The sequence below is a fragment of the Apus apus genome, chromosome 9 (assembly GCF_020740795.1).
Source record: "Apus apus isolate bApuApu2 chromosome 9, bApuApu2.pri.cur, whole genome shotgun sequence".
Classification (NCBI taxonomy): domain Eukaryota; kingdom Metazoa; phylum Chordata; class Aves; order Apodiformes; family Apodidae; genus Apus; species Apus apus.
The window spans coordinates 21,267,294-21,285,251 of NC_067290.1; the positions used below are offsets into that span (position 1 = coordinate 21,267,294).

At 46.4% G+C, this 17,958-nt stretch overlaps 1 protein-coding gene across 1 annotated transcript in view; it reads right to left on the reverse strand.

Moving 5' to 3' along the window:
* Positions 1-12,688, reverse strand: part of RAD18 (RAD18 E3 ubiquitin protein ligase) — a 35,259-nt gene extending 22,571 nt beyond the window's left edge. The window contains exons 1-6 of the mRNA XM_051627603.1: positions 12,572-12,688; positions 12,191-12,272; positions 11,088-11,149; positions 9,618-9,688; positions 2,684-3,039; positions 518-617 (exon numbers count right to left, since the gene is read on the reverse strand). Coding sequence (XP_051483563.1) covers positions 518-617; positions 2,684-3,039; positions 9,618-9,688; positions 11,088-11,149; positions 12,191-12,272; positions 12,572-12,625 — 725 coding nt within the window. The 5' untranslated portion in view covers positions 12,626-12,688. The remainder of the gene's footprint in view (positions 1-517; positions 618-2,683; positions 3,040-9,617; positions 9,689-11,087; positions 11,150-12,190; positions 12,273-12,571) is intronic.
* Positions 12,689-17,958: the final 5,270 nt, after the last annotated feature.

The following is a 17,958-nucleotide window of genomic DNA, read 5'->3' on the forward strand; positions in this document are numbered from 1 at the left end:
ATGGACATTGAAATCCTAATGAAACAACCTTGACTTGGGCAGCTTAGAAAGAACCACAGTGAGCTGAGTAAGGTGCCATTTTTATTTTTCAACTTGACACCTAGGGGAGCAATTGTCTTTTGGCCCATCTGAAATGAGGGAAGCAATTCATTCACCAAGTGAAAAATGAGCGTAGGAGTTACCTGAATAGAATTTTAATGCTAGTGAGCAGAAATGTGATGACAATAACATACAGAGTAAGTTTTACTCTCAGGCTTAACTATTTAAAATGTTGTCCAGAGTTTTCTTGCCCCTAGAAGACAAAAAGTAACTCTGCTGGTGACCCACAAACTTTTGTGAGAGGGGAAAATCACCACAATGCTATTTATACAGTGATTTTAGAGTGATCAATACAGCAGGCAACCAAGAAACAGGCACAATCCATTGCATCACAACCCATGAACTAGTAGTATTTCTTGTTTCAGCAGATCAGAAAAATGGCTACACGCATATAGAAGTTTTTAAAGATGTTTCTTACTTTCTGAGGCTGTCCTTCTTGTCTTCTCTTGTCAAGCAGCTGTCCAGATGTTTGTTTATATAGTGCTCTGGAATAGCAACCTCACAAACAGGACACTCCACTGAAAGCAAGGGAGAAGGAATTAACTAACGTGTATATTACAGTGAAGAGCAAATGTTTTCATCAGGAAAAGTAATTGCTGATTGAAGTCAATGAAAATCCAGAATTCCAGATGTCTTTTTTTTTTTAATAGATCTGCCATTTCTATCCAGAATCTGCATTTTTAGCTCTCATTTTCATTCCAGAAGATTCATTTTCCTCTCTATGGAACATCAGAATGGCTCTCATCTTCCCTGCAGCCAGATGGAATGAAATGTCTAATAAAAGTCTAGAATCACACACATACTACACAGAAACCTAGGGGCTGGTACAAACACAAGCACATTTCCATGCTAATGTCTTTCACTTTTGCAGTATTTCACTCTGCTGCTTCATTTTGCTGAAAGAGTAAAGCACAAACTCTACTCATAATGTCCCCCATCTCTGGCTCTCAACAGCACTGTCAAAACTTGGGTTAACTCAGCCTCTCAGGGCCCTCCCCAACTCAGTTCTTCTTGCATCGTATTTTCAAGAAGCACCTATAAACATTACCTGTAAAGACAGTCAAAAACACAGACTTAAAACATTTGTCTTTAGCAATCACATTACGTCAAAACCAAAAGGCTAAATCAACAGTATGAGGAAGCCTCCTTATTCCCTGGATTAGTATGAAGTCAGTTTTGATTTAAAAGACAAAAACAAAAAGCAACCTATGGAAAAGGCTGTGAAATGTGGGAACTGAGAGTTCTCTAGTTACACGGCTTTGCAATTCCTGACTCCCATCACATCATACTCTGTCCAAGGGGGTAAAAATAAAAAGCTGGGCCAGCAACATAAACCAAATAGTTCTGAGCAGCCTATTATTGTATTTGAAGTTAATATTTCAATTCTTCATTCTTCAGGGGTTGGAACTTGATGATCTTTAAGGTCCCTTCTAACCCAAACCATTATATAATTTCCAAACACAGGAACAAATAACACTCACTAAAACCACTTCAGCATCACCTCATTTCAAGTCCTTCATTTATATTGTTTGACCAACTACTTTGCATTTGTAGAAATAATTTCAATGTAATGCATGCTCGAGGATTTAATAGGGTCATAAAATGCTAAGCAAGTGAAAATTTTGATTGCTGAAGCATAAATGAGCAGTAAAATTCCGTATGAGTTTTAAATTACTAATGTAAGTGAGTTTGATGCATAAAACTAGGCAACTTAACTTCTGGCCAAGTCGATGCCACACTCTAATGGCTACTCCTCTGGCTGTACCACATCTTTCAGCAGTATTTACCCAGCTAATGAATAAATGTGGACTTTGGAGTGCCAGTTCAATAAATTGTTAAACAAAAGATAAAAGAACAGATAAATACAAACTAATTAGAGTCAGAGTTGTACTCCTACGTGGTCTTTAATTCAGGCTTTTAGTTGGGTCAGTAGGATGCCTGCCCTCGTGTCAGAACTAAGAGGATTCTGTGATTTTATTGTACTTCATTAGTATAAATGGGCGTTTTCATGCTTCAAAATAAATTAATCTTAACACTGGAGAATACTGGAAGAATAAAGCAGATTACACGCTTCTGATGTGTGTATGAATAGGAATATTAACCAAAACAAAGCCAGGATCATTTTGATTCTGGGTACACCCATCAAACAACAAATACATTGTAAAACACCTTGCTTCTGGTTACCTAAGGACAGGAGAGCAGAAGGAATGTCAGTGTTGTCTGTCCAGTCATTGAGGGGAAGGAGAGAGAAAATTACTTCATTTTTTACTGAGTCAGTCTGTTGTGCAACTATTGTTGTTTAGAGTTGTTACTCAAAGCAAAGGAATGTGCAGGCATTGAACTCCATTTAATTGCTTGGCATCAGCCCAGACTTCCTCAGGAATATGCCTGTAGCAGAGCTGTCCCACACAAGCCATGATCTGAATGAAGCTCAGTCCAGTTCACTGGGAAGCACCAGGACATGCCAGTGCAGATCAGACACTGCAGAGAGGTGAGAGCACTGAGGGCACTCTGATGCCTACAGCCAACACAGCCACAGCCCTGGGGAGCACAACAGGACAGAAACAAAAATTAAGCATCCCACCTTTCTTGACTACTTTTAGCACTGATGTAGAAGGCTTTTCATGACTTCTGGTGCTCTTGGGACTCTCTTGTGATCCCACTTCATTGTCTTTACCATCAGCTTCTGTGGATCTGCTATAAAGGTCATTGTGTTCCTCGGTTCTGAAACTCTTCTGATCTGTGCCTGCCAGATCATCTGCCTTTGTTGAGGAGCAGACTTTTTCCTTTCTCAAGAAACTATCGATCACTGGCAACTCTTCTTTTAAAGCTGGCCAAGCAGCAGGACTCCTAGCATGGCTTTTGCCAGCTGAACGCCTGTTACTGGCCAATGGAGATGAAATCAGGGGAGTATCCAAGACCAACTGGAACAGCTGTTGTCTAGAAGCATCCAGAAGACAACACACAGTTAGCTACATTGGACAGTAACAGCTTTTTCTTTGAGAAGAAACCAGAACGAAAACAAACAAAGCTCTTCCCCCATTCCTTCCTCCCTCTCCCCTTTGCTCACATGCAGCACCCAGGAACCAGCTGGCCCACCCAAACCAGGAGAAAGAGCACACCAGCTGAGCTCCACCACGCTCAACAGCATCTAAAAATTCTCTTCCTGATTTTCAAACAAAATAAATTACATTTTACACATTATAAAATCACCAAAAAAAAAAAAATCACACAGAACACAGTAAAGAACAAGAAGTATTCCCCCTTACTTGAAGATGGTAGAAGACCATTTTCAAGAGAGAGCACATCAGGCACCTCACATAGCTGTGCCAAAGGGCACAAACCTTCCATTCTTTCCTCATACAAAAATAGGGAAAACATAACCACTCTCAAGAACAGCTTGCACCAGTCTCCACCACAACCTTCCCACCCCCCTATGCCTGGTTTATTCCCCACTTGCACTCCCTACTCTCCTCAGGGCTATCAAATGTTAAGACATGAGCTAAACAGAAGTCTCTCTGAAAAGAAACAAACTTGTATTTTATTGGTAGGAGCACAATAGCAGCAGACAGCTCATTCTTTTGTCTGTTTCATTAGTACTTTTAGCTCTGAACTAATATGAAGAATTATAAAGTCACAGTTGTCTCATGCAAGGCAATTGCACAAGATCTTAAAGACCTGTTTTATTTCTACCCTTGCCCCAGGGCTTTTTGCAGAATCTTGTTTGTTTTGCCACATATTTTATCCAGCTCAATCTAAGATAAATTAAGCCAAAGTCTGCACCCTTGGCAGGGAGACAGCATAGCAATTCAGCTGTCTAGACTCCCCACTTGCACTCCTGCCCAATCCCAGGTGGAAGGAAGGCTTTCCCAGCTAACATCAACAATGGACAAACCATGGGCTCCACTCTGACCCCCTGCTACTTTGACAAGAGTTCTCCACGTACCAAGGGTCACAGTGAAGTTCACACCATCCAGCCAGACACAGTCAGCAGGACCCATGCAGCCATTAACCTGTTCCCCTTGAATTCACTGCTCCACTGGCCCCTGGCAACCTGCACGTGTGGAGCTCCCCAGCCTCGGGTGCCCAACGTGGAGTTTCAGTTTCCTGGATTACTGGATGTAATGACCTCATCTGTCAGTGGCAATTCACATCTGTCCAAGACACTCTGACTTTCTGCAGTGCAAACAAGTGCAATTAAGCGTGGCAGCAAAACTATGTTTGTCTGACTGCTCATGCCTAGATATGGACTGAAGTCTGGAGGGAGGTTAATTCCCCAGATGACACAGACTCCGAGTGGCCCAGCTACTGCTGGCACAGGATCAGCTCTACTGGGAGCCCAGAGCTGGGTGATGGAAACACAAAGGGGGTGCCCTCACACAGCCCTGCCCATCCTGCCTCCCCTGCACTGGGTACAGGGTGTCTCGGCCACAGGGACCAGGGAGGTCTGACAGCACAAGTGGCTCAGCACTCATTAGCAGCAATAATCAGCAAAAGAATCTCATTTTGCTCAGAAAAATGCACACAATTCCTCAGCTTAAAGGTAACAAACTGTAACCTCAGAAGACTTGTCACATCACAGGTGTGATATTCTACAATCAGGTTCAAAGGCAAGCAAATTAGCTGCCTTTATTTCCTAATATACTTAGCCAAAGTTTAATCCTCAGAAGGATGAAGGTGGGTGTCCTACCAAAGATGTACTACTCGAAAAAAAAAAAATTCCCCCTCTTTGAACAAGGAATTTATCTTTTGGTTATGTAAAAAGTCTGTTTCTTCAGGCTGCCCCAGGTTTCCATGCAGGCAGCCTGCCATTATGTCAAAGCTAATCAAGGTCAACACACAGGCCTATCATCTTATTCTTTTGGCTGTGAAACAACCATTTTACACACAAGCCCAGCACCATATGCTACAGCAAACTGAGCTCTGCATGGCCCAGGTAACATAAGACAGATCCCTAAATGCAATAATTTGGCATTCTATTGGTTTATTTTTCCCATAAAGAAAAATACAGCCCCAAAAGCCAAAAATACCTGAACAGTTAGTCACTTGCCTATACTCATCGTCTTCATCTAGAGAATATCACTGATCTCCCTTATCTTTTCAGTGTATTTTCTGCTCCTTTTGAGAGCTCCTCCTCTTGTCAAAGGAACCTTCTACTATTTGTAACCATCAATTACCTCTGTTAATTTTCCACAACATCCATTCACTAGCTCAAAAGCATTTCCCAATGTGTTCACACGAGCTGACAACACTCCCAAAAGTAAAACTTGACATCAGTTTGTCTTTTCTCCAGACTTGAGTGATTAATGTATCTTTCTCAACACTTCTTTCTCAAGAAATATCACAACAGTACATCTTGCAGCACCTCGAATAGTTAATACTATTTAATGTTAATATTTGCATGAACACAGCTGGAATAGAGAAATCTCCTGAACAGAGATTTCAGATTCTCCAATAACAAGTTGTCTCAATAAAATATGATCTGGTATAAAATAAACACAGAAAAAAACTGGAAAAAGTATTAAACCCAAAATCTATCCTAACAATAATTTGATAATGCTTTAATTACATTATTGGTCTACAAATAATTATAATGAGTTTTTCCTTGTATTGAAGGACGAAGGCTTTTGAACAGACTTTCTGAAGGGATCTGATCTTGGCACAGAATTAATGGAAAGAACACCAAGATGAGAATATGAACACTTGTTTGCCAAAACACACATGAAATTTCTGTATGCCTTTTTTTTTGTGGGAAAACACAGAAAATGCTGGTACTACATTCAATAGAGGAGAAAAAGTCCCAGACTGGCTTTTCCCAGAACATGGTATTTTGGTCCTGCTGAGCAGCTCCACTAGCTGTGCAACAACATCTGGTGGCACTGCCAACCAGCACCCCAAACCTGGGCTCCCCAAACCTGGGCTCCCCAGGAATGGAGGAGCCAGAGCATGGAGGGCACTCCTCACACAGCCCTGGGCAACAGCAGCACCTCTATCAACTGCCATTCCTCTCCCTCCCTGCCAGAGCAAACGTCTCCAATTTCTCATTGTTCACAGAAATTCTGACAGCTGTTATTGGAGTGATGGGACAGCCTGGCTGGAGGGGCAGATTCACCCATGATTCAGACAGCAGAGTAAAGAGGACACATGCAGAAGCCTGGACAATCCACTCTCTACCACCAGCTCACCTAGAGACTGATTCTACTGGGAAGCCTCAGGACAACCATTTTCAAAAAGCTCTGCATTTTGCATGCAGTTCTCAACATCACCTATGACATGCTCTCAAGAACTCAACACAGACTCTGAAAGTTTTCAGCAGACACGATTTTCCACTCCTGGCACAACGCAATGAACGTGTCGCAGCTGACACACCACAGGCACCCGTGCAGGCTGGAAGATGAATCAACAAGATGTTAGTGTGTCCTGACGTCCACTGTCACAACCACTACCCACATCCTCTGAGACACACCCTCTCTAATCACTGGACAGGCTGTCACACTTCTTTCAGTTGGACTACAAACGGATGGTCCCCTAAACCCCCCGTGGACAGCACCTTCTCTCTGCTTCAGTAACAGTACACACATCTTGCAACATTTCTTTCTTCAGCTCTACAAGACCCACCAAAAAAATGTCAGTGTCCTTCATCAAGATCCTTGTTCCCATTTTATGGCAAGTCTGTTTACTTCTCCCTTGACAAAGCAGCTATGAAGGAGGGAAAGCAGGTGGGAATCTAGTGCTTCCACATCAATAAATTGCAGGGAAGAGATGGGGTTGTGAATCTTGCAGGAACAGCTCCCACAGGACAGTCCTGACTGTACTAAAGGACAACTTCTTCTTCTGCACTCCTCATGGAAGTTTAATCAGTGTATTAGAAATGACAGTCCCTGCTCTCTCAGGCACTCAGAGTGGATATGTTTATCCCTCTGACTCACTAGCTGACAAGTCACTCTGATTAGGAAACTAAGATATAAATTTGAAAGTAAAAACATATTTTTCTTCCCTGAGCAAGAAAAAAGCACAGAACATTTCAGCAAGGACTAGCTCCCTGCTTATGCAAGTACAGCTCTAATTTCTATTGCTAAATTTTCTAACTAGGCAATGCAGAAACTGACAATTTTTATCAGAATAATCTCTTTATTAAAGGACAGTGAAATTAATTTCAAAGCGACCCCAGAACTTTACACTTACTATTTCTGAAGACACTGGCTTCACTGCAACCAACAAGAATGTTGTTCCCAAAGGAAAGCTGGCACAAGCAGCACTCCCTGCCTTGCTCTCCTGCCCTGGTCAGTGATGAATTCTGCAGCAAAGCAGAGCAGAAGCAGCAGAAAGCTGAGCACAGGTTGTTCTCACCCTGACAGCAGCACTGGCCAGAGCCACATACAGCCCCAACTCCAGCCCTGCTGAGGTTCTTCCTCTGCACCTGGGCAGGGTGGCATGAATTCAGACCTGTCAAAGCCCATTCTAAACTGCTGCCCTATTGCCCACAGAACAGAACATTAACGGGCCATAATCAGCAACACATCATCTTCACTTTTGGGAACCAACAACCCGTGGCTCCTGTGGGGAGGAAGCAGGGCTCCCAGGGCAACACTCAGGGAGCACAAATGGCCAGGAAGGCTCCAACTCTGCCAACACTTGGGCACGAGCTCTATGTTGAGCCAAGGCACAAAGGGATCAGCACTCAGGGCTAGTTAGGAAGATTTCTATTCCGTGCACACACTGACCTTGGAGCACAGCTTTTTATGTTGCTAAGTACTACCAGCATTAACATTTTCTTTCCCTACAGGCCTGACTTAAGAAATTTGTTTGCATTTTGTGAAATACTGAAAAGATTTAAGGCCTCATTTTCATAAATGCTAAACTACCTCCAGCTCAAAGTCAAGGCAGGATGGACTCGGAAAGCTCAGCATGCTTCAAAAAAAACAGCCCCTGGACTTTGGATTTGTTTTGAGGAGGGACAAAAGGAAACTTGGGGATGGAGAGAGGTGGACAGAAGATTTGTCCTGTGTCAGCATCACCAGGACAGACAGGAGCAATGCTCTTATGCTTTAACAATACCCAGGTCATGTCAGGCAATCAGCGTTCCCTTGAACCTCCTCCGGGGTAAGGGCAACCCCAGGCTGAGAGGCACAAACACAGGCTGCCTCTCTCATCTGAAGTGACACCAGATTCACTCACCATCTATATTTCTCTTACCACTCTGCCTACTGAAGCAGTTCCCTTAGTAAGGTACATTTGTTGCTGGGCCTTTCTTACCAAGGGCAAAAAGCAGCCTGCCCTGGCTCTCCCACCTCGCCCCCCACCCAGTGCAAAACAGGACACTGGAGTTCCCATCTTACTGATCTAACTTTATGTTGAGAAATTGATTGAACTCCAAGTCACAAAAGGAAAGATTATTATACTTCTCTGACCGGTAAGATTTATACTGATCCATTAAAGCAGTCAGAAAAAAATTATGTTTAAGATTCAATATCATAATGGATCCAAGTCAGCACTACTTGTTCCCTACAAAATGAGATGTTACCAAAAAAAAAAAATATATAGTAATCCATTTATCACTAGGAAACACCAAAGACAGAGTTCAAGCTAAAATAATGGAGCTGGAGAGTTTCAATTCTTCAAATAAAATCAATTCAATCCAATAGTGGTCATGCAGGAGATTAGATCTTCATCACAGAGAAACTCTCTCAAGATACAAAGCCATAAACTGAACTCTGCTTCCTATCATTTATGAAGCCAAGAATCTCATTGACTTCAAGCTCCAAGATCACTTCAGAGAAAAAGATTACCATTTATTTGCCTCCCATAGACACAGGAGTGCCTAAAAATGACCCAGCAAATCCCTGAGCTCCTTCTAATCAAAGGAGAACAGAGAGATAACACAAGAAACCTCGCCCATTTACTGTTGCAAGTGTTCACCAAGTCATGCTTATCCTGTTGTTCCTGTCTTTCAAAGGGATGAGGAGATCAAAAATCAATTAAAACCTATGAGAAATCCAGGTGGAACATTACTTCTCTTATCTAGGAAAAGTCACATTCCTGGTCCCTCAATACCTACATTTTTCCCATCCAATGACTTCACCAAGAGGATTCTCTTGCAAGTTGACCAATACCCCTAGACAAAAATCTCTCTGTCCAGAATTCCCCCTGCACATAGAAGAAGGATCCTTGAAGGAAATATTTTTACCATTATTTTCCCTGTAGAATTCTGACACATCTGCTTGTTTTCCTAGATGTTGGAAGAGACTGTAACTCGCACAGCAGCTAACCAGAAGCAAAACCAAAATAAGCTTACACAGCCCCAACACATCACTGAGGGGACAGCAACCCTCAGCCAGAAACTGTAGGATTTTTCCAAAAGCATCTCTGACAACGTTTCTGTGACAACAGAATTTTTTTGCCCAGTTCTCACACTGCTCCTCGCTCTGATCCTCTGCAAGGACTGGTCATGCAAAGTCAGTCACAGCTGCCTTTCCAGCTGGCAAACCAGAGACTGCATTAGTAAGATGACAGCACACCTTGCAGAACTGAAGCTCTTCACTAGTTCATCTAATGTTCGGTTGTTTTTCAGGTCAGATTCAGAGACTGCCTATTAAAGAAGAACAGAAAGAAAGAACAGGAGAAAAAACCCAACAACAACAAATATCCAAATGCAGTGAAAACAACAAGTACCCAGAAAATGCTCCAGTGATCAATAATTTGTTTTTTGGATCAATGCCTCAACCACTCCCTGCTAAATTGCTACATCAATGAAGACGCATCATGTGTAAGCGGTTTTTCCCAAAATAAATCTCTCAGACTAAAATAACTGCCTGAGAACTGTAAGTCTGGGAAATGATAGGTAATAGATAAAAATTAAGCATAAAGCTGAAGCAAGAAACTCTAGTATACTAAGACTCCAACAGTGCTTTATTATGGCCTGGTTCTAACTATTTTGAAAACCAAACCAAGGAACCCATGAAGGGGGTAAGAACCTTAAGCAACAAGGCATGAAAACTGATGAAGGAAAATGTTAATCTTTTGAGTGATTACGGAATGAAAATGTGGATGATGAGATGGCTTTGTGCAGTCCAATCATTTGTTTATCTCTCTGGCTGTCCCTCTGATCTTCTTTTCTACAAAGCTTTTATTAGCCTTGCTGATACCAATTCCTATCATTTTTATGAAGGTAAAATGCGCTCCCCAGAATTGTACACCAGTGGTCTGCACTTGTTTGAATGTTTAAAAACTGGCAAATTACAAATATATCTGTTTTCTAGTCTTGAAAAGCCTAGTCGTTATGCTTTAGAAACACAAGGGAAAATTATTGCTATTTTGTCAATATTCCTGAAGTGTCACTGTTTCTAGGCAGCCTACCATTTTTAGGAGTTCAATAAAGCCCAACTGGTTTAGGATGAAAGTTAATAAGGCCTAGAATAAATTGCATTCTGTGTTCTTTCATCAAAAAAGGCCTTTGAGGCAGAGGGAAATGACCACCACCTGCAGAGCAGGCCCAGCCTGGCTCCAGTGCCCCTCCCTGAGAACCTGATGCTCGTGGCAAATGCCCCCCCTCATCCCCACAGAGGGTGCACAGGACGGGCAGGGAGATTCAGGACTGGGTGCTCTGTGGACACTGCTGAGGGCTCCTTGGAAGATGAAGTGAGGCCACTCCATAAGGAAAAATTTAAGGGCTTAAATCTCACCACTCACATTTTAAATGACAGAGTAATTAAAAAAATTAGGAGGCAGTGTTAAATATTCTGTGACAGACCTGCACAGACAGCTCTGAACCAGGCTTGGTGTTCCATCTACTTCTGCCTGTGCTGACACAAGAGCAGCTCTGACACTGGAAAATCCCAGTGGTATGAGCACCACACTTTGCCCAGAGCTGCTCACCAAAAGGAAGGTGGTAATATACAGCCAGAATTAATTACTTAGTATAGTCCAAAGAGAAAAGCTCCTGAGATTCACCAAAAAATTAACAAAAACAAGCTGAGAAAAACACTTACCACACAGCATGTTGGACACTGAGTTTTGTAGGACAAAAACTTGCGTATGCAAAGGGAACAATCTGGGAAAAGGAAACAAATTATAGGCAACCATACTTCCAAATGCAGTTCAACATCCTCACTGGCATCTTTCCTTTGGTACAATACATGCAAACTATCCCCCAATACACCAACATTGAAAATGCACCATTTGTCCATAGAATTAAGTGCATTACCCCAGACAACACGTGTTTGTGCTGATGGAAGGCTGCAATCACAACTGAGGAAATGGTGCTGGTGCTTCCCAGCCCACAGCCAAAAGAGCTTCCAGGAGGCAGATGTCCTGGCTGGCTAAGCCATGAGCTGAAGAGCTACATGTTTTATAAAGGAAATAAGGGATCTGTAATTTCTGCTCTGTGTACCAGTAAATAATAAATGGTCAAATGGTGACTCGCTTCTGAAACTCTAAAGGAGAAAAAATTTTTGAGGGCATTTTTCAATAGTTTTGTCTCCCTTGACTACGGTGCCAGAAGATTTTGGCAGCCCACAGGGCCCACTGGGTCATTCCCCAGTCTCGTGTTTCCTGGGAAAGAAGTCTGAAGACCAAACCATGCACCCAAACTCTCCTTGAGCACACCTTCTCCAGCCCTACCTCTCTGCCTTGGTCTGCCACCCGAGTGACAAGTCAGGCTCAGGAGGAGCCCCAGGGCGGGACGCGCTGCCAGCTCAGCCGCCCCGGGGCGCGGGCAACGGGCCCTTCCATTAGATACGTTCATTCTAAATCCCACCAAGTCACGGGGTACCAGGAAGAACGGCCTCACCACCCCTTTACTGACCTGCCACAGCGTCTCACTGACCTTGGCTCCCACTCTGGCAATTTTTATTAGAACTGCTGTGCAATCTTTGTTACAACTCAAGTAAATTCAAGCTGCAACCGCCACATCCACAGCGATGTACTAACTGGCCCCCCAGAAAACACATTAACCGCAGGACAGGAGGCACACGGGAAGGGAAGCAAGCTTCGTGTGGGCCTCTATGCAGCCGGCTGGTGCCGTGGGAGGGCAGGCGGGGCGGGAGGCCGGGCTGCGTCCCGCCCGCACCCAGCCCAGCAGCACCGTACTCACAGTTGTGGGAACACTGCGGGATGATCATGGCGATGCTGAAGTAATCGAAGCATATCCCGCACCGCAGCAAGTCGTCCACGGCCTGCAGGGGAAGCCGAGGGCAGAGCTGGGTTCCCCATCATCACCCGCACACGAGCGGCCGCGCCTTCCCCGCCGCACGGGCCTCCCCTGCTGCCCCCCTGCCCCCTGCGGGCCGGGCCAGACCCGCACGCCCGGCTGCAGGCCCCGCGCCCGGCCCGCAGCGCGGCGGCCCCGAGCGGGACGGCAGGGCGGGCCGGGCCCTCCGCGGCTGCCGGGACAGCCCGGGGGTCCCCAGCCCGGCAGGCAGAGCCCGCCCGGCCCGCCCGCCTCCCGCCGCAGGCCCCGCCGCCCCGCACGCACCTGCAGCGGCCTCAGGCTGCCCGGCCACGGCGGCTCCGGCAGCGCCAGGGCCATGGCGGCTCGGCACGGCGCGGCTCGGCACGGCTCGGCACGGCTCGGCACGGCACCGCACAGCTCGGCTCGGCGGGTCCGAACGTCCCGCGCAGCCCCGCGCCGCCACCGGCGCCGCTTCCGCCGCTGCGGGGGCCGCCGGGAGATGTAGGCCCGGGCCGGGCCGGGGCAGCCTTCTGGAGCGGGCCCGTCCCGTCACGGCCAGAGCCGCCCGGGGTTCCGCCAGGATGGGGAGAAGGGGCGGGCTGCGGCGGCACGCGAGACGTGGCGGTGAGCGGTCCTGGAAGCCCCGGGTCTGCACCCGCATCTCCCCGGAGGTTTTTCGCTGCCAGGGCGGGGAGAGCCCGGCGCGGGCTGCCCGGGGAGCTGTGGCTGCCCCGTCCCCGCGGGGCAGGCTGGCTGGGCTGGGAGCAGCCCGCGCTGCTGGGAGGTGTCCCTGCCCAGGAGGGGGGCACTGGGGGGGCTCTGAGGTCCTTCCCCCCCTGAGTGGTCTGTGGTTCTATGATTCTAAAAACATCTAAGACACGGAGTCGAGGAGGTTTGGCACAGCAGCCCCTGCCTGACCCGCTGCCTCAGCTCCCGCCCGGCCCGGTTTCTCGGCTCCCCTTGCTACGGGAACGGCGGGCGCGGGGCTGAGCGGGGTTGCCATGGAAACGGGCATCGGCACCACCGCCTCTGCCCCGGCGCGGCCAGGCCCGGCTCTCCGAGTTCCACACAGGGACACTGCAAAACCCGGGATAAAAATACGAGCCCTTGAGGATGGAAAACAACAAAACAAAGGCAGGTCGCGGCGGTCCTGGCTGAGCCGCGGGGAGCGGGGGCAGCTCAGGCCTGCCGGCCCCTGGCAGGGTGAGGCCGCAGAGCAACCTGCAGCGCCCTGCCGCGACCCCCATCCCGGGCAGGGCCCTGGGGTGACGCCCGTGGCACAGGGACGGGAAGGCAGCCCGGCCCCTCACAGGTGCTCTGCTGCCACGCTCCACGCTCTCACCGAGGTTCCTGCTGATTAGATCGGTTGTAGCAGAGGTTTTTACACACACGCTGCATGTTTAACCTCTATCCGTTAGCCTGCAGAGCACTGACGCCTCCCTTTGCCACCTTCATTTCACGGGTTTGTTTTAAGCACTTCACTTCTGCAGCTGCTGGTGGCTGAAACGTGCTGCTGTCTGAAAACCATGTGCATGCATCCCTAGTTTTTCCTAAAAGATGAGGGTTTGTAGCAGTGTAATTTCCACTGTCTTACTCCTGATTTGTGCTAGTCTGATTTTTGACTCAGATAAAATAAAGTCAAGCTCCACAAACTGGCACTCAGTACTTCTTTTATGTATAAATAAAAGGTACTTTCTGACTCATTATGTCAGAAAAAATGGTAATGGTCTGTGCTTGCTTTATGCATTGTGAATATCTGAATTTATGCCTGAATAGATCAAATTACTGACACTTGCTGAAAGCGCTAAAATTTACAGAATAATTTCATTGCCACTTAAGTGCCCATTGCTCTCACCTTAAAGATTCAACTTCTGCTTTTATCTCTTACAGCACTCATTAAATGTTCTGTTCTGTCTTCCCTCCTGCTCTCTGCAGTTCTCATTCCAGGTTCACACACATTCTGACATGTGTCTATTGGTTGGCAATTAACTCCCCCCCCCCAGGGATGGACACAAGGGTTTCATTACTATAGGGGCATGTTTATTTTTTATTTTGGTAGGCTGATAAATAGCAAAGAGCAATGAGTTTATAGCCGAGCACTGTCCACACAGGCTGCTACTGAATAAAAAGCAACTTCAAGTGTTTCATCACTAAATGTCCTGGAGCAGCTCTCCCACCACAAGCAGAGGTGCTGGGAAGCCTCTCATCCCCCTCCAGCCACACTGGGCTGCTGGGACAATTTGGTCAAGGAAAATGCTCCCGCCTGCTCAGCTGGAGCACCATGGGTCCCAGGGAGCAGACTGAAACCCAAGGACTCCCACAGAGAGAGGACAGTTCTCCTCCTCCATAGGAATGCTTCCCACTGTTTTATGGGCACTTTGGGCTTTGGTGCAGCAGGATGAAACTGGTTTATTTTGCTGAGCTACCAAGTAACGATCTGCTATTATACACAGAACACCAAAACAGGGAACATACACCCAACCCCCTCCAATACTCATTTAAATGTAAATACCAGTAGGTACCAACTTGTATTTCTGTGAGCTTATTGCCCTGTTCTGTGAGCAGAGCAAAACGTATGGCAGAGCTTAGGAGGAGGCAGAGTAGCCTAATGCAAAGCAAACCTCCAAAACCCGCTTATTTTCATAGGTACTGCTGAGACAAAGAAAATACTGGAGGTTTACATAGCTCCCAGCTGGTCACACACAACTTAATGCAAGAAGTCCTTGTTCCCAAAGGGTGCTCCAGCTTCAGTGCTGTTCCAGAAGTGGTTTTCCCCGTGTTCTAGCAGACAAGAAGCTCATTTTCAGCTGCCCTTTTGTCCTAAAACAAAATGGCCCAGCAAGAGCTGCCTCTCACGTGTGTGTGTCGCTGGACACGCTCCATGACAGAAACAGAAATGCACCATGGAAACAAGCTCTGGGACACAGGCATGTAGATTGGGTGGAAATCTGCAAAACAACATGTTGTACTTCAAAAAAAAAAAATCAAACCCCAAACCATAGAACATTGAATTGATTGTTTCTAAATATTTTCAGAGATTCCTTAACATTTAAAGCAGTGGAAAGTTCCTCGTCATGTTGTTCCCAGCTGAAGAGGAGAAGAGCCTGAACACCATGGGTAAGATTGGTCAAAAACATTCAACATTGACCCAACTCTGCCCTTATGTTAAAGTCAGCAGTAATTTATTGATTTCCACATGACTAAATTTAGCCTGATGTTGAGAATTTTAGAACAAAACAAAAAACACCCAGCATGAGGTACTAACTCTTGAGATGGGACTCTACAAAGTCCCTGTCAAAGCAACCCTTCCAATAGCAACCAGAATTCACAGTCACCATGCCAACCAAAACAGCAGCCTTGCAGAGCTGCCAGCACGGATAGACCAAAGAGCTACCAGACCAAGGCCACTTAACCAAGTCAAGGTTGTGCCCCAAAATGTGGCTGAGACCCAGCTCCAAAGAGCTTTACTCACTCTTTCCGGGACCAAACAGAACACAAGGCTTGGCACCACAGCCTCAGCCTTCTGTTGAGTGTCAGGAGGGATACCTGACAGCAACTGGCACCATCTTTTTGTAGGTAATAGTTTCAGCTAAAAAACACCACCAGAACATACCGTTAATGTATGTTTTGTCCTGCTTCTGCTTGCAAAGTTTTGTAAGCAGTCAAGATCATACGAATATATGCACATATATTGTAGCCAATACCTACAACCCTTGTCACTCAGCAGCCACAAGGGTTTCAGCACAGGGGGTTTAAACGAGGCACAAAAGGGACTCACTGCCCAGCTTCTGGTTTTTGACGGAATTTGGGAGCACCATGCACACCACAGTCTGGATCAGGGGAGGGGGCAGCTGCAGCAGCATTCCAGGCTCCCTTTCAAAGCACACTTCCAGGGCTTCTTCAGAGGTCTGCTGGGGGAGTTCTGTGTGGGAGGAAGGACATAAAGCTGGGATGAAAAGTCTCTCTAGAGTCTACTCAGTCTGGCTGCCTTAATCTTCTAAGAATAGCCACTATTACCCCAATTGTCATTTCAGGTCTTCTCTTGACTATTAGGAAAAAAAACCACCACCATCACACAAACTTCTCAAGCATGAAGCTGAGGAGAAGAATTTCGATGAGACACAAATTACTGGAAGGTTCATTCTGAAAGCATGGTATTTCTTTACAAAGCTGAATCTCTTCTTTCCCACCACAGCAAGGTACAGGACGTCAGGACTGGCCTGGGCTGGGGCAAGAGCAGAGCTCCCAGAGCATGGCAGTGCTGGGTGCTTCCCTCACACCTCTCCAGGGGTGCCAACACTTCTCTGCCTTGCCCAGGATCTGCTGCAGACCACAGCACATCAGCACCTTGCAAGCCCAGGATGTAAATACTTGAATTGTGGCACTAATATCCATGTATTTATCCTCAGCATTCCTACAACAGAGACACTCTTTTCTATCTTCACAGGCAGGAAAACAGGAACATTCCAATGTTCCCTGTCAGCATCCAATTCCTAGCAAATGTCTAGCACTGGTGCCAAAGTTCTCTTTTCTGAGACAGGAAGAGCTATATCAGAAGCAGGAAATTTTATCTGCCATGGGGAGCTCAGGCAGCTTGCTGGGCTGCTGTAGATACCACCAGGATCAAACCTGCCCTCCCAAGTGGGAATTAAATGCCCAGTTAATTGGGTTCTGGTGTTCCCAGCCCACTCTCACCTTCACTGTGATGAAACAGGGAAGCCAGTGTCTGCTGAGGAGGGAAACCAGGAACTCTTTGAAGGGCCATTACAAAAATAGACAGCAGCTGCAGCCATGAAATGAGCTTTCATGAGACAGAGAGTGCCTTTCCCTCAAAGCCTGGGCTTAACTTTTATGTCTTAATCAATCTCTGTAATTGTAGTAGTTGTGCTGCCAGGGAAGGTGCCTGTGCATTCAGCAGCAGGTGGTGTGGGGGACGGGCTGGAAGGGGCCAGGCTGTGCCAGCTCTGCTCCAACCTGGGAAGTGCCTGAGGGACTGGACACTCTGGGGGCCTGAGCTCTCACCCCAGCTGCCATTGCTGCTCCTTTTCCAGGGAAAAACCAGCACAGATCCAAGCAGGCAGAGGTGGATTTCCTGGAGTGAGGTTTCGGGGTGTCTGTAAGGGGGTGATGGTGAACCCTGCAATCTCTGTTAATTATTTGAACAGGTATCAATCACTGTGAGATTCAAAGACAACAGGCACCAGAGGCCAATTCGGAGGTGCTAATTTTTCTTTGTATCATTAGCAGCTGGCTAAAATCCTCCAGATTAACGAGGGTCCCATCACCCCATTTCCACTGTGGGGTGAACCAGGGCAGCAGTCTAGTCCCCAGAGCTTTGGTCACTGCCTGCCAAGCACAAGAAAAATGCTGATAATCTTCCATTAATCAAAATGTGTGCAGCTCGGGTGCTGAAATGTGTTTATCACCTCCAGCAGAGGTTGTACTGGCAGGTACCACCACACAGAACTGCAGTAGTTCCCTTTGCTGCTATTCATCAGTGCAGTGGGTCCATTATCCAGCTGTTTCACACAGAAATGCCTTGAAAGCACAAACAAAATCCCTTATTTTGTTTTCACCCTAGTTAAGTATTTTTAGGCCAATATGAATCAGTAGAAAAAAGTCTCACAGTTTTACAGAGCAGCATGGAAACTTCCATGAAAAAGCTGTTAGAGTTAGTGGCTGTAGGAGCC